Source organism: Dendrobates tinctorius, unplaced genomic scaffold (genome assembly GCF_039654945.1).
Source record: "Dendrobates tinctorius isolate UK_male_01 unplaced genomic scaffold, ASM3965494v1 ptg000062l, whole genome shotgun sequence".
In the NCBI taxonomy this organism is placed as follows: domain Eukaryota; kingdom Metazoa; phylum Chordata; class Amphibia; order Anura; family Dendrobatidae; genus Dendrobates; species Dendrobates tinctorius.
The window spans coordinates 4315679-4340000 of record NW_027361730.1 but is presented as its reverse complement, the minus strand read 5'-3'; the positions used below and the strand labels follow the sequence as shown (position 1 = coordinate 4340000).

Genomic DNA, 24322 nt, shown 5'->3' with positions numbered 1-24322 from the left:
ATCCCGCGAGAACAGACGTCATTGCGGTAATTGTCGCAAAGGATTACTGGGATCGGGAGCGTGGAGAGAGGCGGGAAGGCTGCGCGGGACGTCGGAAGGTGAGAATAACAATATTTTTTTTTATTATTACTTTTTACATTCTATCTTTTACTATTGATGCCACATAGGCGGCCTCAATAGTAAAAAGTTGGTCACACTCATCAAACACTATGTTTGACGAGTGTGACCAACTTGTCAATCAGTTCTCCAAGCGATGCTCCAGATCGCTTGGAAAACGCTAGCAATTCTGCAAGCTAATTACGCTTGCAAAATGCTAGTTTTTCCACGGGAATTTAAAATGCGATTTTCCAGCGGAATGGAATTCCGGAATTCTCGCGGAAATTTCCGCGAGAGTTCCGCTACGTGTGAACCCAGCCTAATAGTTAATTAATTGCAAAAAGTCACTTAGGCCTCTTTCACATGTCAGTGGCTCTGGTACGTGTAGTGACAGTTTTCTCACGTACCGGAGACACTGACACACGTAGACCCATTCAAATGAATGGGTCTGTGCACATGTCAGCGTGTTTTCACGGACCGTGTGTTCGTGTGCAAAACACGCTGACATGTCTGTTTTAACACCGTGCTCACGGACGGCCGCCGGGAAGAAGCTGCTACTGTAAGAGCTGTTCTCGGCAGCTGGTGCTGACCGCGGCTGTGATTCTTCTCTCCTGCTCTGCCGGCAGGAGAGAAGAATGAATGAAAACCCGACGTGGGGTCCCCCTCATTTTGTGAACCAACCAGACGAAATTAAAAAACCAGCATTGGGACCCCTCTATTCTTGAGAACCAACCTTGCTGATGCTGACAGCTGAGGGCTGCAGCCCCCAGCTGTAAGTTTCATCTGGTTGGCTCATAAAATGAGGGGGACCCCACTTCGAGTTTTCATTCATTCTTCTCTCCTGCCGGCAAAGCAGGAGAGAAGAATCACAGCCGCGGTTAGCACCAGCCGCCGGGAACAGCGCTTACAGTAACCGCTTCTTCCCGGCGCCGTCCGTGTGGTCCTGATGCGGCTCACGTGCGGCACACGGTTGCCACATGTGTGCCACGCGGAGGTACCATGTGTCCACATGGATACACAGACACGGATAGCTCCGGTATCTGTTTTTCCGGTACTGGATTTATCTGGACATGTGAAACTGGCCTTATACCACTGAAAGCGTACAAATTGAAATACAGACTAATTAATTATATGGGATGTTTCATTACCTAAGACACTGAGTCAAAAGTCAGACCAAAAGCTATTGAATTTGTTATCATACAGATTCCAATTGGGCCAATGCATTATTTTCATGGATACAATATCCCAAAAACTAGAACCAATTCTCGAAAGTTTTGATTTTTTGATTTTTGAATACAACACCCTCAAAATACCCTAAATCCAGTCACAAAACCTGGGCACCTGAAAAAAATTTTTTTTGTAGATTTGTGTAGTTAATGTGAACACAGCCTTAGTTGTATTTTATGTTTTACTTCTTGAATGGAGAATGATACATTGACACACGCAGTGTATGAACTAATCTGCCCCCTGCATTGCTTTCCTGCCTGCCTGGGCTTGTTCACGGTGTGGTACATATTGCTTCTTAGTTGTCACAGATTCAACAAATCTTGATAAATGAAGTTGAGCGTTCAACCTGCAAATGACATTTCTTGTGACCTTATTTATTTTGGTTCTTAGAGAAAGTGGAGCACTCATACCCTCTGCTTGAAAAAGCCATCCCAGTAATAAAGAAGGGTTGGAAAAAGCCCAGGAGCCAAGATGTCCTTGGGGCTAGACTGCTAAAATAACTTTTTTACTGTTTTCCATTAATATGTATAATATATCGAATTCAAATGTAAATGTTCATCAATCACGGGTAAATTTAGACAGCAACAAAAAAAAAAAACACGTTCAGCCTAAAAGGAGTTTTCTGAAGAAAATAAGTTATCACCTGGCCACAGTACAGTTGATGACTTACAGATCTGTGGGGTCCACCGTTAAGACCTGCTCCTATCATTGGATTAGGAGAATAGGGAGATTTATCCCTACGCATGCTCACCTGGCGCTCCATTAATTCTCTAAAGGGCTGTCGGAAAAGCAGCGCTCAGCAGCCCCTTAAGAAATGAATGCAGAGGCGGTTTGGCAGGTGCACTGCTGCTCCCTTCTAAAGGGTGTAAAAGTTCCCCCCTTTGGCTGATCGGAGTAGGTCATGAGAACACATGAAAAGAAGAAAGTATATGCACACAAATAGGGATCACCACAAAGATATGAAAAAAGTATCAATTTTATTAATGGACACAACAAACAGACACTTTGTGGTTAAAAACAATTAAAAAGTCTGAACAACCAGACATTAATAACAAAACAAAGACAATGGGTCATTTTGATAAATAGTTAAATGCTATGGGTCCCAAGACCAACCATACAGTATAATGCCAGGTATCTGCTAGTTACCATAACCTAGGGTCTATCAAATCAATTGTTATGACAATCATGACCTTAAATCAAAAAATACCATATTAATAACTACTATGGTTACATAGAAATTCTACATATACCATGGACAGAAAATTGAATGCTTATCATGTTGCCAACACAAATAAACATACATTAATAAGTCCCTTTCCCTAGCATGATATCACCTGGTTTCTGAGGATGAACAAGCTACCGGGTAGGTTACATGGGACCCCCAAACCCACGCGTATCGACACAGTGATGTGTCTTTCTCTAAATTGATATTGTGGTTGGTGCCCGTTTATTCTATATCTTGTCAGTGATCGGAGTAGGTCCCTGCGGCTGGATCCCCATCGATCTGTGAGTTATCACCTGTCCCATGGATTGGTGATAACTTCTCTACACTGGAGAACTCCTTTAAATCACAGCTCTTCAATTTGGCTGATATTTGGCTCTCCTGAGATTATATTATGGATCCTTTATATAGATGCACAGGAGGGCTTTCTCACAGATGCAGAGAAGCCCCCATTATGGCACACGGAGTCCCTATGCCTCTAGTTAGGCGACATGATAAGTTACAGTAACAACATGCAGTACATGAATTACCGTAATTCACTCTTATTTAGAGACATGCATGTACCTACAAAGTGTGAGAGGACAAACCAAGATAAGCAGAGGTGGATATGAGGGATCTAACACAATATACAAACTCCGCCACGGTGACAATAGTGAGGTCCTTTAGGCTTCATCATCACAGCACTTTCCCAATGTTCTTTTCCCAATGTATCCAGGATGTTGCACACAGCACTAGATGATAAAAGTCTAATTAACCTGATTATTATAACATGATTGTTTGGAGCATCTGAAAATAAACTCAGAATTAGATTAGTTGGTCGGCAGACATGGGTTGTATGTAGTAATCAAATTTATGGCAATATAATACACTACTGACTCAGTAATTAAAGGGCAGAAGGGTCTGATCCTTTGTCTGTCACTGCCACCACAGTGACACACTCCGAGAAGACCTATGACCCATTGATCTGTCCTAACCATTGCCGTGTGATAATGACACAGTCACATGGGACCTTACATTATTAAGATGAATGGAAAGGGCTAGTGAAGGTAATATGGACCGAGTTATCAGCAGATGGGGCTGATGTAGGCAGGAATGAGAGGACTGCAATGTCTCCAAGTCCTGGGGGCAAATGAAACAATGAGGGCCAAAGGTAGTGTCCATCCCTGGGTGAAATTATGCCCTGTGGAGTTATGTTAGGAATGGTCTGAATAGTTTCTCAGAGGGAAGGTGGAAAGAATGGGACTCAATTGGTCTAGAGCAAACACAGACACATTTCCCAGTAGGCGGAATAAATACACAGTAGAAGGTGAACGGGAACCAGATTTGTGAGAGTACATGGTGGGGGCCCACGTGCACCTTCATGGTGAGAGCAAGTGAAATTGTGTGCTGCAATAAACCTTGCTCTGTTGCCGTGGGTTTGACTTTTAGATTGGCTATTACGCCTTGATTTTTTGAAGATGTTTAATCCAATTTTTCTGAATTAAAATTATTGTACTTAATTGATGATTTAGCAAATCTTACTACATGGAGGTTTTCTTCTATTAACAGTAATTTTTATAACCCTTTTTACATGCAATAGGATGGTAAGATAATTTTTGACGTATAGGACAACCCCTTTTTTTAATATTTTCAATTCAATTACTACAATTTTTTTAATTTTAACCCATTTCCAACGTCAGCCGTAGTAGTACGCTGATGTTGGACTCCCTCCCTTTGATATAGGCTCCGACGGTGAGCCCACATCTTTCCTGGCACATGTATCAGGATCCTGACAGCGCCGGCGTACAGCCTCCACTGAGCAGGGCCTCACCCGCACTGTAGGGACCCCTGGGGACAGGAACAGCCAGAAAGTACAGATTTACAGGACCTGAACACTGAAGGTTAGCAAGCCGGCACAGGACCTACGGTCATGTGGCTGCAAGGGGGCTGGGCTTGGCGTCCTGCTTTCGGAGAAGATAGAAAACTCAGAGTCGGGCAAAACAGAGGTCATTCACAGTACGGGCAAACGAGGTACAGGAGGGATAAACAGACAGGAGGTCAGACAAAGCCAAAGGTCATACATAAGAGGGCGGTGCGGTACCAAAGGGACGAGCAGAGAGTAGTCGTGTCACAAGCAGAGAGTCATACATGAGAGAGCGATGCGGTACAAGATGGACAGGCAGAACTCGTAACGGACAGAACCGGATCACAACCAAACAAGCAACAAGTTATCAGGCACAAGGCACACGTACACAAGAGGTCAACTAACTCAGCCGAGGGCAGGAGTATAACTGACACCGGACCTAGGTCCAGTGAGCATTAAATAGCCACCCTCTGCCAGAGAGAGGCAGAACAATTAACCCCCAGTCTGACCAGGATGGGCCAAAGCGAAACCCCATCCTGGATCATGACACGTCAGCTGTTTTGAACAGCTGACATGTGCCCGGAACAGCCACGGGTGGAATCGCGATCCACCAGCAGCTATTAACCCGTTAAATGCCGTTGTCAAACTCTGATGTGGTACTAGCAGGTACACAGGATGCAGTGACGAGATGCAATACGTTTTTGTGTTTTTGGTAATAACTCTTGTAGGTATATAGGTAACTATTCGCAGGGGTAGTCTAAGCAACTGAACAAATAACAGGGATTGTTGTCGCAGGGACTCAATAATAACAAACATGGAAGTATAAGAACACGACTACGTCCGGCAATGCCGGTCACTATAGGGCCACGGTATGGCCGACTACGGGTCCTTAGCTATATAGTGTCACTTAACCGTCCCGACGTCCCTCGGCATCCTGGACGATGGTTCCTCGGCGTAGCAGCCGCTGGGTCCAGCCGCTGAAGATCTTTCGTAGTCTTCGAGCGTTCAAACGCTCCGGTGAAGCAGGGACACAACAGGCCCTGGAGGAATCCTTGGACAGATGGGCCGCAGCCCCCGGATAGGGGCAAGCAGCGGCGATGCGGGGTGGTGGCTGGCAGGCCACCTGCACAGCCAGCGACTGCAACGGAGGACCCGCGGCGAGCAACGGCCCGGCCCTTGCTGCGGCCTGAAGAGGGACAGTGGTGGCCGCCGATGGCACTGAACTAGACGCGGCCAGGGGTAGAAGCGGGGCGGCTGCGGGTGGCGGGGGACAGGCCCCAGCCATGGGCTGACGTGAGGCGGCAACGGCCGCTAGGACCCGTGGGCAGGCCGCAGCCGCGGGCAGCCCGCGAGGCGGCAACGGCCGCGAGTGTCCGCGGGCTGTCCGAAGCCGCGGGCTGGAGTAAGGCGGCCGCTGGTCGATGCGGGGGAGAGGTTCTTGGATGGTCGTCTCGGCGCCGTCCCACTGATGTCCAGGGGGAGTGTCTCCTGTCCCTGGCCTCCTTCCTGGCTCCGGTGAGTCGCTCTGGCTCTCAGTCGCTCCCACGGTCTCCTGCTCCTTCTGTCCTGTTCTGCTGACTCACTGTGACTAGCGTTCCCCGCCTCTTTTATATTGGCTCCTCCCACAGCCCACCTGTCAGTCTCCACGGTCCGTCCCTGAACTCTGTCCCCCGAAAACAGTTTCCCCCGGAACCTAGGTGACGGTCCCCTTGGTTCCGACCCGGACACTCGGCGGGGACCCTTTCTCCCACACTGACAGCAGCATTTAACGTGCGCTTCCAGAAATCCATCCATCAATGACCCCTGTCACTCGATCGCGGGTCACCGATGGGTCGGCATGACAACCAGAGGTCTCCTGCAGACCTCTATGGTTGTCAATGCCAGATTGCTATGAACGTCGCCAGGTGGTCGACGTCCATAGCAAGTGAGCATTTCTGCTACATACAGGCGATCTGATCATCGCCTGTAATGTATGTAGCAGAGCCGATCGGGTTCTGGCAGCTTCTAGTCTCCCATGGAGACTATTTAAGCATGCCAAAAGTGAAAGAAAAAAGTTTTTAAAAATATTAAAAATATAAAAAAGCTAAACGCTCAAATCACCCCACCCCTTCGCCCCATTCAAAATAAAACAGTAAATAAAAATCAACTATACACATATTTGGTATCGCCACATTCAGAATTGCCCTATCTATCTATATAAAAAAAATTAACCCGATCGCTAAACGGCGTAGCGAGAAAAAAAAATTAAAAATGCCAGAATTATGTTTTTTTTGGTCGCCGCAACATTGCATTAAAATGCAATAACGGGCGATCAAAAGATCGTTTCTGCACCAAAATGGTTTCAGTAAAAACGTCAGCTTAGCACACAAAAAATAAGCCCTTGGATCACGAAAAATGGAGACGCTACGGGTTTCGGAAAATGGCACTTTTTTTTTTTAATCAAACTTTGGAATTTTTTTCATCACTTAAATAAAAAAGAACCTATGCATGATAGATGTATATGAACTCGTAATGAGCTGGAGAATCATAATGGCAGGTCAGTTTTAGCATTTAGTGAACATGGGGAAAAAAAAAACTAAAAACAACTGTGGGATTGCACTTTTTTTTCAATTTTACCGCACTTGGAATTTTTTTCCCATTTTCGAGTACACAACATGGTAAAACCAATGACGTTGTTCAAAAGCCCAACTTATCCCTAAAAAAACAAGCCCTCACATGGCCATTTTGACCAAAAAATAAAAAAAGCTCTGGGAAGAAGGGGAGCAAAAAACGAAAACGCAAAACCAAAAATAATTCTGGTCATTAAGGGGTTAAAAAGCACAACTGATCACATTTTCTTTCCCAATCTGCCCAGACAATTTCATCACAGCTGTTGGATGACAAAAAATTAACCACACACCACACAACTAAACTTTTGCATGCAACAATTAAAGGATGATATACTACTGTAACTAGTGTGAAACCCCCTTAAAGGGTTATTCCCATCTTCATAAATGGGTATTGTCAGTGGGATAGTGATAGTAAATACAAACACATCTGCAATGTACTTATTATTAAAATTTGTAGCCATTCCTGAGATATTAGCACACTTCTGTTCTCCTTATTAGAAATTGTTTGCCTCGGAGACCGACCACCGCTGGTAAAGAGCAGAACATGCACAGTGCTTACAAGTTCTTTTCTACTGAGTCTGTAAGTACTGTGTGGAAGCTGGCCAGGTTTGCCGCAGCGTGCTGTTACTTCCTTATCTCAGACAGCTTTTGCACTGTGCTTGCAAGATAGTCAGCAGCAGTGGTCTGTCTCCTAGGCAATGAGCTGTAAACAAATGAAAATCATTGACATGTCGAGAACAGCTGCAAATTTTAATGAGCAGTAAATGCAAAAGATTTTGCTTTTACAAGCACTATCCACTAATATTCATCTATAAAGATGAAAATAATCCTGTAATCTGCTTTACAGATCTCGTCATCACTGTCCCTATTGGGGCTCACAATGTAAATTCCCTATCAGTATGTCTTTGGAGTGTGGGAGGAAACCGGACAACCCGGAAGAAACCCACACAAACACGGGGAGAATATACAAACTCCTTGCAGATGTTGTCCTTGGTGGGATTCAGGACCCCAGCGCTGCAACGCAACAGTGCTAACCACTGAGCCACGCTACGGCCACTTTTCCTTCCGTTCAATCCATTTATGGCTTTGCTTTAAAAACTGCAGTGTCGTTATTTTAAGTATTGTTTGCTGACAGGTACCTTATGTCTGTTAACAGCATCTAGGTGGCTATACCCCTGAGATAGCTGTTGGCCAACTGATTTGTCACGTGACTACTATTACTCCTGACCACCCCAAACATTTCCATGCTAGGCTCGGCTGAGCATGCATATGTTTCTAATGTTAAGAGGGGAATCGGCTGCTGCCAGAGGAGCGCCCGCCAGGGCAGTGGGGATACTCTGTACCGGGCTGCTTCTTAACCCTCAACTGGTGAGGTGAGGTTTGCCACACCCCAGGGAATTTTTGTTCGGCTGCCATTTATTGAAAAATGCTGGTATGAGGATACGTGTCTCACTAGCTTCCATCCATTTCCTTGTCAACAGGGTGTCGTCAAGGCCTCTCTTTTCTGGCCACGCATAACAGAGCTAGCTGTCGCTAAGTGCTGTCTTGGCCTTGCTGAACCCCACATCACCACTCACTATTTACATTAGCCTAAAAGTCATGTTTCATAATGCCCTCCAATTGAATCATCAAAGTATTACATTTTCCGATACTCGTGGGTGTCAAAAATTTGTTATACTCATATGTAATCAATCGCCAATAAGAAAACGCTTAAAACAAATGAGATCTTTGCATTTTCTGTAAAAATAAGAGATTTCTAAACACTGGAGTATAGGAAACCCACATCATCAGTTGCGTGACAAAAACCCCACCTCACCAGTTGAGGGTTAAAGGGGCAGTGTCACAACAGCAGTGACCCGGTCCGTGGCCCTGGGCATCCAATAAAAGGGGATATTTACAGGGGATTAAAGAGTTTGTAATAAAGTTTTTGTGACGCCACCTGTGTTTCTGGTCAGAGGTGACCATCGCTGCAGTGCAGATCCTCTGGGACTGATGATGTGATGCAGCAGAGTTGGAATAGCTCTCCACAGGCAGAGCTGTTTTCCCAGGGCAGTGGTTGTAATAAAGATGTTGTGTTTGATGATAATAGTAGATGTAGCAGTGCTGAGTGAGTGTTGCAGAAAGAATTCAGAGGACACAGCTGGGTGCAGATCCAAAGCTTTACTCACAGTTCTGGTGCACACAGATGCCCGCTTGATGCCGCGTCCTCCAGGTGAGGGGCTCAGTCATCTCCCAGGCAGATGGAGAACACCTTTCCAGGATTCCCTTCAGTATAAGCCTCTCCTGGCTGTCTCACTGTGTTGCTTTCTCACCTTTTCCTTCCCAACACCTCACAGTCAGTGTCCAAGGCCAGCAGCCGCAGACCTTGTCGGGTAACATCCTCACTGCGTTCCCTTGCTCCCTTATGGCTGCCTTTCCGGAGAAGATAACTGTGGCTCGTGGATGAGGTACCTAAAGGTGCCTCTACCTCCGGCTTGCCAGCTGAGTCCGACGATTGCTTCACTGGATTAGGGGGCCGGTACCCCTCTGCGACCTGATCCCTCCACCCGACATCCGTCAGCGTGGAACGAGCCCCACGGGCAGTATGGCCGCTGCTTCATGCCTCTAGTATCCCTTCCTTCTACAGGGAGCTTTGTTCTGTTCTTTTCCTTCCTGGTAACTCCTCTGACTAGGAGCTGCTCCACACACGTCTGTTCACCTTTTCCCCTATGGGAAGACTGCCCTAATTCTAACTTAATCTCCCGCTCTGAACCTTCAAGCTCCACCTACCTCCCAACACCCTTTACTACCCGGGAGGGTTGAGATCCTCCTCCCGTAGGGTATATCCAGGGTGCCCTGCTGCTCTAGGGTGTGTGTTGGGTGCAAGTGTAAGAGTACTTTCATGTGCCTCCAACTTATCTGGGAAGTGGGGTACCACACCTCTGGTTGCGGGGCAGTACCTCTGTGGCAACTGAACCCTCAGAGTCGCCACACCAGACACCTCTGTCAGTGGCTTATCTCTCTTGAGTCTCAGGCATGTTGTACACTCACTGGCCACTTTATTAGGTACACCTGTCCAACTGTGTGTTAAGACTTAATTTCTAATCAGCCAATCACATGGCGGCAACTCAGTGCATTTAGGCATGTAGACATGGTCAAGACAATCTCCTGCAGTTCAAACCGAGCATCAGTATGGGGAAGAAAGGTGATTTGAGTGCCTTTGAACGTGGCATGATTGTTGGTGCCAGAAGGGCTGGTCTGAGAATTTCAGAAACTGCTGATCTACTGGGATTTTCACGCACAACCATCTCTAGGGTTTACAGAGAATGGTCCGAAAAAGAAAAAAAATCCAGTGAGCGGCAGTTCTGTGGCCGGAAATGCCATGTTGATGCCAGAGGTCAGAGGAGAATGGGCAGACTGGTTCGAGCTGATAGAAAGGCAACAGTGACTCAAATTGCCACCCGTTACAACCAAGGTAGGCAGAAGAGCATCTCTGAACGCACAGTGCGTCGAACTTTGAGGCAGATGGGCTACAGCAGCAGAAGACCACACTGGGTACCACTCCTCTCAGCTAAGAACAGGAAACTGAGGCTACAATTTGCACAAGCTCATCGAAATTGGACAGTAGAAGATTGGAAAAACGTTGCCTGGTCTGATGAGTCTCGATTTCTGCTGCGACATTCGGATGGTAGGGTCAGAATTTGGCGTAAACAACATGAAAGCATGGATCCATCCTGCCTTGTATCAACGGTTCAGGCTGGTGGTGGTGGTGTCATGGTGTGGGGAATTTTTTCTGGGCACTCTTTGGGCCCCTTGGTACCAATTGAGCATCGTTGCAACGCCACAGCCTACCTGAGTATTGTTGCTGACCATGTCCATCCCTTTATGACCACAATGTACCCAACATCTGATGGCTACTTTCAGCAGGATAATGCGCCATGTCATAAAGCTCGAATCATCTCAGATTGGTTTCTTGAACATGACAATGAGTTTACTGTACTCAAATGGCCTCCTCAGTCACCAGATCTCAATCCAATAGAGCATCTTTGGGATGTGGTGGAACGGGAGATTCGCATCAGGGATGTGCAGCCGACAAATCTGCGCCAACTGTGTGATGCCATCATGTCAATATGGTCCAAAATCTCTGAGGAATGCTTCCAGCACCTTGTTGAATCTCTGCCACGAAGAATTGCGGCAGTTCTGAAGGCAAAAGGGGGTCCAACCCCTTACTAGCATGGTGTACCTAATAAAGTGGCCAGTGAGTGTATTTCATCCTTCTTTCCAGTCATTTGGTATGGGGGGGAGGTTAGGACATCCAATACACAGTGGGCTGGCCAGTCCTGCCGAAATCGCCTGGTTCAGTTAATTTTCATCATCTATAGTCAGTAGTAGAGTTGAGCGACTTTGGTTGGATCGGGTTTCATGAAACAAAATTTGAGTCGGATGAAACTGGTCCGACTAGGGCAAAAAAAGTTGGAGTTTTGTCCGAAACCCGACCCCAATGCAAGTCAATGGGGAATAAAAGTCGGCATTGAGTGGATGAATGTCATCTCTAATAGTCAGCTTTACGTTTGATGAATGAAGTTAAAGCAAATCTATTTACGAAGGAAACTACACTCCTACATCAATGATTATATTGATCCTGCAATCAGAATTTGGCTGCATGTACAGAGTTTCTGTGCCTGAAAATCAATTTTATTCATCTGAATGGGGTGGTTTTACCTGCAATCCCGTTCAGATGACCAGGACAGTCCACAACAAATCTGATACACGAGAAAACATCCAAACTGTCATGACTCAGTATTCACCTAGTTAAATGGTGTGTGCTTCAGCTTTAGCTTTGGCCTACAGAGCAATATTAGATGCAACAAAGGTCATGCGGCCAAAGATCGCTGTATGCCACTTCTACATCACAGTATAATGCAGGAAAATGGGGTTGCATTGCAACCTATACAAGGTACAGTGACAAAAAAAAGTTGGAATTTTTGTGAATTACTTGTCATGGTGGTTCATAATGCGACCCCATTCACTTGCAATATACTGCGAAGTAGAAACGTCATGCAGTGATCTCTGGTTGCATCACCTGTTTCACTGCCAAAGTCACCAAGTCTCAGTCTAAGGGCTCATACTCACATGCGAGAAACTCGGACGAGTCTCGCAGTTGAATACCCGGCACTGCCGCTGGCACTCGGGACCGGAGCGTGTGGCTACATAGAAATACATGCAGCCTCACACTCTGATCCGAGTGCTGGCAGCAGTGCCAGTTATTGACGAGTGAGACTCGTCCGAGTTTCTCTCATGTGAGTATGAGCCCTTAAAGGGAATCTGTCAGCAGGTTTTTGCAATGTAGTCTGAGAGCAACGTAATGAAGTCGTTCAAACCCTGATTACAGGGGTACGTCACTTAAGAGGGCTTCACACATAGCGATATCGCTAGCAATATCGCTAAAGCATCACCGATTTTGTGACGCAGCAGCGATATTGCTAGCGATATCGCTACATGTGACACCTCCAACCGGCTCCCCCGCTGGCTATCGTTGATCGCGCGAGAACGTCCTGGGCTGCTTCTCGTCGGCGGCTTTCTGCTGGCGCCGACGAGCAACGCGTGGACGCGAGCGGAGGACGTCATCATCGCCGCGTCTGACAGGTAAGTAACGACCGCTGCTGCGTCGCTGCATGGCTGGTGAGATCTGCCTGTTTGGCAGCTCACTAGCGACCATTTAGCGATGCACCAGCGATCCTGACCAGGTCGTATCGTTGTCGGGATCGCTGGTTCATCGCTAAATGTAACAGGGCCCTTACTGGGCTGTACTTTGCTGTTTAAATACAATTAGTGTTTTATCAGCAGGAGATAATCACTACAGGACAACTGACCTCTAGCCCAACCACACCCCCATATCACTGATTAACAGCTCTCTGTCATTATACAATGTACACAGCAACTGAGCTTTTTTACATCTGCAGCCGTGGAAAATTGTGACTCTACCATAACTGCTGCACCCAGTAAACTAAGTGATACATCACTGGAATCAGGGTCTCTGTTCCTACCCTATACTGGTCTCGTATTACATAGCAACAAACTGCTGACAGATTCTCTTTAATGTGTATATGTGTCTTGCGTATGTGATGAATGTATAGTATGTGATCATACTTGAACACTCTATGGCAGTGCAGGTTCTTTGGTGCAGTGTGGCACAGTTAGGGCACTATGCCCAACATATAGGTCATGCTCACTTACCACACTTCTATATCTCTATTGTGTCATCTTCTCGGCAGCTTTTCTAGTTTGACTTATCAGGATATTTAGGACCAGAATGAAACTGCCAGAATAGCTTAGATAACATATTTGAACTTGGTGATGGGCTGTGTTGGAGGAAGACTTGGATCTCTAGCTTGGATGACTTGATTGAGCAATGTGTGTAGACATATCTCCAGACCAATACACTGTGGACCAGATGGAGATATAAGTTTCATTTCCCCCTCTCCTTCATTGATCCTTGTCTGTAAGAAATCATCTCCCTTCCTGCTCATCTGGGTCCCATTCTCCGGTCCTCCGGCTCACTTGTGTCTGGTTTCCCTCTCGTCTACTGTTTCGCTCCCACCCTTCACTGTTCTTCTCACTCAATCTGAGGTTTCCTAATAGATTCCACTACTAGGGCCAAGTAGTAGAGCACATTGACAACTTGTGCATTATCCAGCAATAGGCCAAGGCACAATATTTTCCTTTTCAGAGAGCTTGAAAGGTGGAATTTGGACTGAATTGTCTTTTATTTCACAAACTTTAATCCATAGGAAGGTGGACTTGAGGCAGCATAGTTGGAGTGCCACAGGCGTCACATGATGGGGTGCAGCTGTTCAGCAAGTGACAGATAATGACAGTCGAATGGTCTGCACTGGTAGCAGAAGGGCTGCTGTCTGGTGTCTGGGGCAGCAGTGATCTGGTAAGTGCTTGCTAGATGCTAATCATTGATCTTAGACAAGGAAGGAAACTCAGACATTATAACATGATTGTATAGAGTAGGTAACTTAGATGTAAAGAATCGTGTCACATGTCATTCATTGGTAGCTGTATCAGAGTGATCAGGTCAGAAGGGGATATTCTTGAATGAGGCATGGCTGAGATCAGATTATATATAATGTGGGTATATTGGATGTTATTTGGCCCCCACAGCGTTTAGGTTGCACTCCATTGACTTCTGTGATAGGTGCATATCTGTATCTTCTGCATGCCCTTAGGCCTCATTCACACATCTGATTTTCTTGTACAAGGTTTTCACGGATAGCACTCGTAACTGTGATGTTCTTTCGGCTGTGCACGTATACGATTTTGTTTCTCAGACTAAGTTGTCCCCGGAAAATATCGGCGACATGTCCGATTTTGATCTGAGCGTCACATCAAAATCGGCAATGAAAGTCTATGGGTCTGTGGAAAAATTGGACCGCACTCTTGATGACATCACAGACTGTCAGAAGGTGAAGAAACTTTTCTTTTTTTTTCCTCCATGTTCGAGAAAAATGGATAACAATCGGGCCACACTCTGATCGGCATAATCCATCAGGTCTAAATGAGCCCTTAGGCTCTGTGCACATTGGTCATTTTAGGCTGCAGGTATTTGTTTCCGTCAGTCTGCAGGGCTATTCTTGCTATCAAAAGTGCTGGGACCCCAAAGAAGAATTTACAGATTCCAATTGTGGTCTACTGGTGTGGTTAAAAATGATTCAGCACAGATGTCATGGCCCGGCTGTAAACACTAATATAGCGGTCGTGGCCTTGCTATAAAAGGAGCGCTTCCATTTATTAGTACTGAACTACATTGCTCAGCATGCCTAGATCACGGGGGAGCTGTTATTGCCTGTCTACGTATTCATCAGGTGCGATCTCAGTTCACATATGTTAGTTATGTGTTTCCACAGCTTTCACTGCTAACGGTCTACATGCTGTGATTTTCCAGCAGTTGTGGCACTACAAGTCTCAAAATTCTATTACAAACTTTAATGGCATGCTTAGCTTTCTTAACACCTGGCGAGCCACCAGGTGAAAATGTACAGGCATTTTGCTTTCCATAGACTGGTCTTCGCACACTCCGAGCGTGCACTCTGTAATGGGTTGTCTTACAGGAGAGGACGTTTTAAGCAGTGCACAGCTACAGACGTACATGAAATTATATACATCTCTACACAGGGAGAGAAATGGAAGGGGTGACTTGTCTCACAATCGCTGGCTGCCATGGAGAGCTGAGAAAAGGACAGGAAAAGACTGGGAGAGGGAAGGGATGGAGCACCCTAAGGCTGTGTTCACACGCTGCGGAACCGCAGCGGTTTTGGCCCTGGGGTGTACAGTAGCATTATAACCTATGGAAAACGAAAACCGCAGTGCAGACGCGCGGTTTTGCTGCGGTTTTCAATCTGCAGAAAGAAATGACATGTCAATTCTTTCTGCGGATTCTGCTGCGGTTTCCCATCTCCTCCATTGTAGAGGTGATAAACCGCAGGGCAAAACCGCAGGGTAATCCGCAGATTTTACTAAATCCGAGCGGACAAATCTGCAGAGCATTCCGCAGAGTGGGCACACACCCTAAGGCCTCGTTCACACTATCAGTATTTGGTCAGTATTTTACCTCAATATTTGTAAGCCAAAACCAGGAATCGGTGATAAATCCAGAAGTGGTGACGTGTTTCTATTAGGCCTGTTTCACACTTCCGTTTTTTCAAATCCGTCAAAATCCGTTGTTTTCCGTAAAAAAACGGATCCGCCATTTTTTGCAGGATCCGTTTTTTTTGTCCCATAGACTTCCATTACGGTTACCGCGGATCCGTAAAAAAAACGGATCCGTTTTTAAAAAACCGGATCCGTTTGCATCAGTTTCCGTCAAAAAAACGGAAACGGATCCGTTTGGCGGACACAAAAACGGAAGTGTGAAACAGGCCTTAGACTTTTCCTCTGATTGCTCCTATCATGATTTTGGCTTACAAATACTGAGGTAAAAAACTGCTGTGTGAACGATGTTTAACAGACAGACACAAATTGCATGATGTACATACAGTATGTTCTGATGGGCTGACGGAAAGTTGTTCTTGAGCCATTGCATTTAACATAAAACAGTAAATCTGTAATGATTTGCTGGCACCTCCAAGGGTGCCCTGCTCCCAGGCCGCTCTCCTCCTGTATGACATCTCTGTAAGATTGTCCGCACCTCCTACTTCAAGTGTAAATTGGTAAGAATTAGGCGACTGAATGAATGGAGTATGACTTTAGGATCAGGTTACACTAAGTTTGTAGTTACTATGAAGATACAGAAGTGAAAAAAAGACAAAAAAGATATATTTTATTTGCACTTCAATATAAAATGCGATAATGGACATAGTCTATTTTAGTCGGACAGACTCTATTTTAGTTATGGATATATTACTTTATTTATTTTACTCACTTATATAGCGCTATTGATTCCACAGCGCTTTACAGACATCATCACCGCTGTTACCATTGGGGCTCACAGTCTAGATTCTCTATCAGTATGACTTTCGGAGCGTGTGAGGAACCGGAGATCCAGGAGGAAACCCACAAAAACACTGGGAGAACATACAAACTCCTTGCAGATGTCGTCCTTGGTGGGATTTAACCTCAGGACCCCAATACTGCAAAGCAACAGTGCTAACCACTGAGCCACCATGCTGCCTTATTTCAAATATTAGTCTAAATATGATGATAGCCGCTGATGAGGATTACTAGTGACATAAAAAAGTATCTACTCACCTCCCTCAAAGACTCAGTTCTCGCGGTGTTGGCGCTACTGTCCCGGGAGGGCGACGTGTGCTGTATCGTGAGCAGCCCTAACGATAACAGCAAGGCTTACAGAAATTTATGTTGAGCCTGGAACGCCCCTTTAATATGCAGAAGCTAACTATCATTTCTCTGGTCCATTTCTAATTAATTCCTAATTTTACTATCTATTTTCAGCGGCACAACCAGCTGTTAGCTATAATTACGTGACTAGATATTATAGTATCCTCGTTATATATTTTTCTCATTAATTTAATACAATTCTATTAATTCTTAGACATCCTCTGCTTTATGCTTCTTTGGATAAATTGTATGCATTCATTTCTTTTACCAATTAAGTCTGAAGTGTGCAGCAACCAATTAAGGTAGGCACCGGTGGTGATTTGTAGAAGCATTGGCGTTCTTGGGAATTGTTTTAGGATTTGGAAAATAGGTTAGTAGGTAATGTTGATATTCAGTCCAGGACAAGGCTGTCATCTTATGTCTGGCTGATGAATCCTTCCTTCATGAGAGCGACAAGATGACCATTACTGTAGATTATCGCGGGTTGCCGCCGTCAGCCTTCTGGGTGGCCTGGATATAAAACAAGCTGTCTGATTAAATGAAGGTCATTTTTTTTCCTCTCTGTATGCAGCCAGTTGCACATGACAGCAGGGTGTACTGGCGGTATATATTTTCATAACCGATAACAGACCCAATGTCAGAACATTAAGCAAAAACATCGCATTATCGTATATACATCGTGAACTGCATCATATATTGCCAGATATTTTTATGGTATTTCATTCCATCATCCATGTATTTCATTCCATCATCCATGTATGCTGTCTGACAAGTGTGAACTGCATCATATATTGCCTGATATTTTTATGGTATTTCATTCCATCACTCCTGTGGTGGGTCTTTATTTATTTATTTATTTTTTTTTTAAACTATTTGGTTTCTGCTTTGAAGTGTAGAAAGGTTTTTTTCCCTTTCTCTGTTTGATGGCCTTGTCCAGCGTTAGTTATTTACCCTGCATAGTAATGCCTGCTCTGGCCTTGTGCTAATTGGTTAATTACTGATTGTGGCCTTTTGGTGGCTGAAGCTAGCAGACATTTCATTTCATATATATTTAGCTCTGGTTGGGATAGCACGCGTGCGGGCTCACGCGTGCAACAGATATTAAGTGCAACGGGATCAAGTGTTTTGCAGTTAGACAATGCAGGAGACAGGTAAGGTGCATAAGTTTTTCATGCACGCATGCTTCTTGGTCAGTCGTACTACATTTGCATTGATCATATCAACCTGCTGCTTTTTTGTCTTCACCTCTGCTTTCTAACAACTCGCCTGCCCTTTTACACATTCTGTGCACTCTCTGCATATCCACCCCTCCCTTTTCCCCTCTCCCATGTATAACTCTGAGGCTCTATTGACATTTCTTACCCACACCAAACCATCCAAAACCACCATGCAGCACTCAAAACGTTCATACAAATCATCCCACCACCTGCTTTTTCTGTTTTTTCTCCTTTTAATAGTTGCAGGTGACATCTCCCCCAACCCTGGGCCTCCCTCCACCAGCATACGTTACTCTCCTCCATCTGCATATAGAAACCCTGCTAATCTTATTAACATTCAGTGCATGCCTTCTCCTCTCACTTTCCAATGTGCTCTCTGGAATGCACGGTCTGTGTGTAACAAACTGACTTACATTCACGATCTTTTTCTCTCTAATTCCCTTAACCTTCTGGCTATTACAGAAACCTGGATCCAGCATTCAGACACCACCGCTGCTGCCGCTCTCTCGTTTGGTGGGCTAAAATTTTCACATACCCCCAGACCTGAGAACAGACAGGGTGGAGGTGTTGGTTTGCTCCTTTCATCACAATGTGCTTTCCAGGTCATCCCCCCGGTTCCCTCACTTACATTTCCTTCCTTTGAAGTCCACGCCGTCAGACTCTTTAAGCCCTTCCCCTTACGAGTGGCGGTCGTTTATCGCCCTCCAGGCTCCTCCCGCCAGTTTCTAGACCACTTCACCACCTGGCTTACTCACTTTCTATCCTGTGACATCCCCACCCTCATCATGGGAGACTTTAACATCCCCATCAATGATCCGCTCTCCCAGTCTGCCTCTCATCTTCTTTCTCTAACTTCTTCATTCGGCCTCTCACAGTTTACTAATTCTCCTACACATGAGGACGGGAATACTCTGGACCTGGTTTTCTCCCGTCCCGGCTCGCTGCACGACTTTACTAATTCACCCCTCCCGCTCTCGGACCACAACCTTCTTTCCTTCTCTGTCAAGAATTGTCTCCTCACCCGGAACACCCCCACTTACCACACTTATCGGAATACACGTACCATTAATACCCAACAGCTTAGGGACAATCTCCACACATCTTTAGCCCCCATCTCCACCCTCTCCTGTCCAGACATAGCATTGTCACACTTCAATAATACACTGAAGAATGCCCTAGATGAAGCAGCACCTTCTATACGCAGAAAGACCCGACACAGACAACGGCAGCCCTGGCACACAACGCAAACACGCTTTCTTCAGCGCTGCTCGAGGTGTGCAGAGCGGCAGTGGAGATAATCTCTCTTAGCAGAAGACTTCATCCACTATAAGTTCATGCTCAAAACCTATAACTCTGCCCTTCATCTGGCCAAACAATCCTACTTCACCACCCTCATCACCTCACTATCCAACAACCCAAGACGACTTTTTGAAACCTTAAACTCCCTCCTGAAACCTAAAGTACAGGCCCCCATCACCAACCTCAGCGGTGAGGATCTGGCCACTTATTTCCTAGAAAAAATCAACCACATCCATCAGGATATCTCAGCCCTATCTCCTCAGTGCCTGGATCCCCTTCCCTGCCGCACCTCAAGCTCACTAGACATCTTTGAGCCTGTTTCAGAAGAAGAAGTTTCCAAGCTCCTCGCTTCTGCTCGGCCTACAACCTGCAACAGTGACCCTATTCCTTCACAGCTCCTGCAGTCTCTCTCACCAGTGGTCACCACTCACCTGACTAAAATATTTAACCTCTCTCTTTCTTCAGGTATATTTCCCTCCTCATTTAAACATGCCATCATAACCCCTTTACTTAAAAAGCCATCCCTGGACCAGAACTGCACTGCTAACTACAGACCTGTCTCTAACCTTCCCTTCATCTCTAAACTCCTGGAACGCCTGGTCCACTCCCGTCTAATCCGCTATCTCTCGGATAACTCTCTTCTCGACCCCTTACAATCTGGTTTCCGCTCTTTACACTCTACTGAAACTGCCCTCACTAAAGTCTCTAATGATTTAATAACAGCTAAATCGAAAGGTCATTGCTCCCTGCTGATTCTCCTGGATCTCTCTGCCGCATTTGACACTGTGGATCACCAGCTCCTCCTCACTATGCTCCGCTCTATAGGCTTCAAGGACACAGCCCTCTCCTGGTTCTCCTCCTACCTCTCTGACCGCTCCTTCACTGTATCTTTTTCCGGCTCCTCTTCCTCTTCTCGTCCCCTTACTATCGGGGTCCCGCAGGGCTCAGTCCTAGGCCCCCTCCTCTTCTCTTTATACACTGCCCCTATTGGACAAACAATCAGCAGATTTGGGTTCCAGTATCATCTCTATGCTGATGACACCCAATTATACACTTCTTCCCCTGACATCACCCCTACCCTAATTCAAAATACCAAGGATTGTCTGTCTGCTGTCTCTAGCATCATGTCCTCCCTCTATCTGAAACTAAATCTCTCTAAAACTGAACTTCTTGTGTTTCTCCCCTCTACTAACCTCACTCTACCTAACATCGAAATAACCCTGGAGGGTTCAACCATAACTCCCAAGCAGCATGCCCGCTGTCTTGGGGTCATATTCGACACTGAACTTTCCTTTACTCCGTACATCCAATCACTCAGTCGCTCTTGTCACCTGCATCTTAAAAACATCTCCAGAATCCGACCTTTTCTCACCTTTGAAACTGCTAAGACTCTTACTGTCGCTCTTATTCATTCTCGCCTGGACTACTGCAACTCTCTTCTGATCGGTCTCCCTCTTACCAAACTTTCTCCTCTCCAATCCATCTTGAATGCTGCAGCCAGGGTCATATTTCTGTCCAGCCGCTTCACCGATGCCTCCATCTTGTGCCAGTCATTACACTGGCTACCTATTCGCTACAGGGTCCAGTATAAACTCATCTCTCTCACCCACAAAGCTCTCCACTGTTCTGCACCGCCTTATATCTCCTCTCTCATCTCTGTCTATCGCCCTACACGTGCCCTCCGTTCTACAAATGACCTAAGACTAACATCCCCCGTAATCTGAACCTCGCACCTCCGCCTCCAAGACTTCTCTCGTGCTGCTCCAGCTCTCTGGAATGCACTTCCCCAGGCGATCAGACTGATACCTAGCCCTGACCTATTCAAGCGCGCTTTGAAAACCCATCTCTTCAAACAAGCCTACCACATCAACTACCCAGCAAGCTAACCTTGCCCTGTTCCCTCCTTCCAAATATTACTCTGAATCTGCACCCTACTATTCATCTGTCTCCACACCCTTCATGCACATGATAACTGCACTTGATACTTGTCTATTGCACTTAAACACACGGGCTGATGACCGGATCATGCAGCTTTATATGAAAATCCCTATTATAATTGCCAGACCTGAATTAACAAGCATTTTTCACCTACTGTGTCCCCCCATTTCCTTGTAGATTGTAAGCTTGCGAGCAGGGACCTCACTCCTAATGTCACTGTTTGAATTGTCTTAACTTGTATTGAATTTATTGTCTGTACATGTCCCCGCTTAATTGTAAAGTGCTGCGGAATATGTTGGCGCTATATAAATAAAAATTATTATTATTATTATTATATACAAATAAAAGGTTTGAACATCTATGTAACAAAAAGTTACAGGTCAACTCCAATGATTGTTTGTGTAATATCCACCAAAGGACAAAAATATAAATGTTGTACATACAATTTCCACCAACTCTCATAGATGCTGTAAATCCATAAAAATCAGAATACAGTGATGTGGACATGTAATATTTATAATAGATATATACATATGCAGATATACAGTTTTGTCCATATGTATTTGGACAGTGACCGAATCTTCATGATTTGGCCTCTACATGCCACTATTTTGTATTTAGCATGAAATAACTGAGATGCAATTGAAGTGTAGAATTTAAGTTTTAATTAAAGGGGTTGAACAAAAATATCCTTTGAAATGACAAACTTCAATGACTGACAGAAGTTTGGAAGCCATGGACGTCATCAAACGCTGGGTTCTTCAGTGATGCTTCAGTTGTTGCTTGTTTGTGGGGCTTTCTAAGTTTTGTCTTAACCCCTTAATGACCAGGGGTATTTTTGGTTTTACATTTTCATTTTTCCATCCCCTTCTTTCCAGAGCCATAACTTTTTTATTTTTCCGTTTATATGGCCATGTGAGGGCTTATTTTTTGCGGGACGAGTTGTACTTTTAAATGACATCATTGGTTTTACCATATCGTGTACTCGAAAACGGGAAAAAAATTCCAAGTGCGGTGAAATTGCAAAAAAAGTGCAATCCCACAATTGTTTTTTGCTTGGCTTTTTTGTTAGGTTCACTAGATGCTAAATCTCACCTGCCATTATGATTCTCCAGGTCATTACGAGTTCATAGACACCAAACATGTCTATGTCCTCTTTTATCTAAGTGGTGAAAAAAAATTCCAAAGTTTGCTAACAAAAAAAAAAAAAAAAAAAAAAATTTGCGCAATTTTCCGAGACCCGTAGCGTCTCCATTTTTCATGATCTGGGGTCGGGTAAGGGCTTATTTTTTCCATGCCGGACTGACGTTTTTAATGATACCACTTTTGTGCAGATACGTTCTTTTGATCGCCCGTTATTGCATTTTAATGCAATGTCTTGGTGACCAAAAAAACGTAATTCTGGCGTTTTTAATTTTTTTCTCGCTACGCCGTTTAGCGATCGGGTTAATGCTTTTTTTTTATTGATAGATCGGGCGATTCTGAATGTGGCGATACCTAATATGTGTATGTGGGATTTTTTTTTTACTGTTTTATTTTGATTGGGGCGAAAGGGGGGGTGATCTGAACTTTTAGGTTTTTTAATTTTTTTTTATTTTTAAACTTTTTTTTTTTTTTTACTTTTGGCATGCTTCAATAGCCTCCATAGGAGGCTAGAAGCTTGCGCAACCCGATCGGCTCTGCTACATATGGGCGATGAGCAGATCGCCCATATGTGGCAGATTTACTGCTGTGCTTTCAGCGCCGACCACCAGGTGGCGCTGAAAGCCATATGCCTGGAACAACCATAGAGGTCTCATAGAGACCTCTGGTTGTCCAGGCAACATGAAGCCGACCCCCGATCACGTGACGGGGGTCGGCGGTGACATCATTTCCGGCCCGGCGGCCGGAAATGCTATTTAAATGCACGCTGTCAGCTTTGACAGCGGCATTTAACTAGTTAATAGGCGTGGGCGGACGGCGATTCCGCTCGCGCCTATTGCGGGCACATGTCAGCTGTTCATAACAGCTGACATGTCCCGGCTTTGATGCGGGCTCAGCGCCGGAGCCCTCATCAAAGCAGGGGAAATGTCCGTCATTGGACATTAAGTGGTTAAAGGGAAGGTGACATCCCAAAAAAATTTTTTCAGCATTTGAAAAAATGTAAAGAATTAATGTTTACATTTTCTTAAAAAATATTATCATTTGTTTTTAATTTTGTAAAATATGAAAAATAATTTTAAAAAGTTTGGCATTTCCACTTGTTAACACTAGGGGGAGCAGCTGCTGAAGTGTGGCACAAAAACCTAGTGCAACTAGCTCACATTACTGCACTGGAGTAAATATAGGCGGAGTCTGCTGACATGTGTGTGATGTCACTCCTCTCCTCCCCTTCTGGGTGTTTGCTAAGGGAAAAGAGAGGATGACATCTAGGAACACAGTGAGCAGCCATTTTGATGGGGCCTGCAAAGTTTCCTGGATTTCTGTGGCGCAGAGAAGCAGACGGTCCATCCATGTGTATAAAACACAGCGCTCTATGTACATTCCCTGGCACCGATCAGGGTGTCCCCCATAGACCAGCACACTGCTCTCCTGAAATACTCTGTGCTGCTGTCATCCTGCTCCTTCCACCATACATCTCCCTCTGTGCCCCCCATAGACCAGCACACTGCTCTCCTGAAATACTCTGTGCTGCTGTCACCCTGCTCCTTCCACCATACATCAGGCCCCTGTCGCCTCACTTTCACACATCGCCAGGACAGGATCTGAGGAAAGGAATGGGGTCTTCGGTCACTGAGGATGGCAGGCAGCAAGGATTCTGGGAGCAGGGTGCCAGCAGCACAGAGTATTTCAGGAGAGCAGTATCACACGGGATAGGATTAAGGGCCTGTCACACTAAGAGATATCGCTATAACTTGTGACATTATAGCGATATTGCTAGCGACATCGCTGTGTCTGATACTTGCCTACAACCCGCTCCCCCACTGGTTATCGCTGATCGCGCGAGAACGTCCTGGAACGTTTCTCGTCGTCTGCTTCCTGCGGCGCTTCCTGCTGTGGAGAGACTAGC

General features: G+C 45.4%; 1 protein-coding gene across 7 annotated transcripts in view; it reads left to right on the top strand.

Moving 5' to 3' along the window:
- Positions 1-24322, top strand: part of PRRT4 (proline rich transmembrane protein 4) — a 73579-nt gene that overhangs the window by 27742 nt on the left and 21515 nt on the right. The window contains exon 3 of one of the 7 annotated variants that reach the window (XM_073579234.1): positions 13768-13912. The exons of 4 other annotated variants lie outside the window; for them this stretch is intronic. In XM_073579234.1, the coding sequence (XP_073435335.1) occupies positions 13768-13781 (14 nt within the window). In that variant the 3' untranslated portion in view covers positions 13782-13912. Of the gene's footprint in view, positions 1-13767; positions 13917-14724; positions 14848-24322 lie in introns of those variants that run through there. 2 more of the 7 variants (XM_073579233.1, XM_073579232.1) reach the window with 2 other exon arrangements.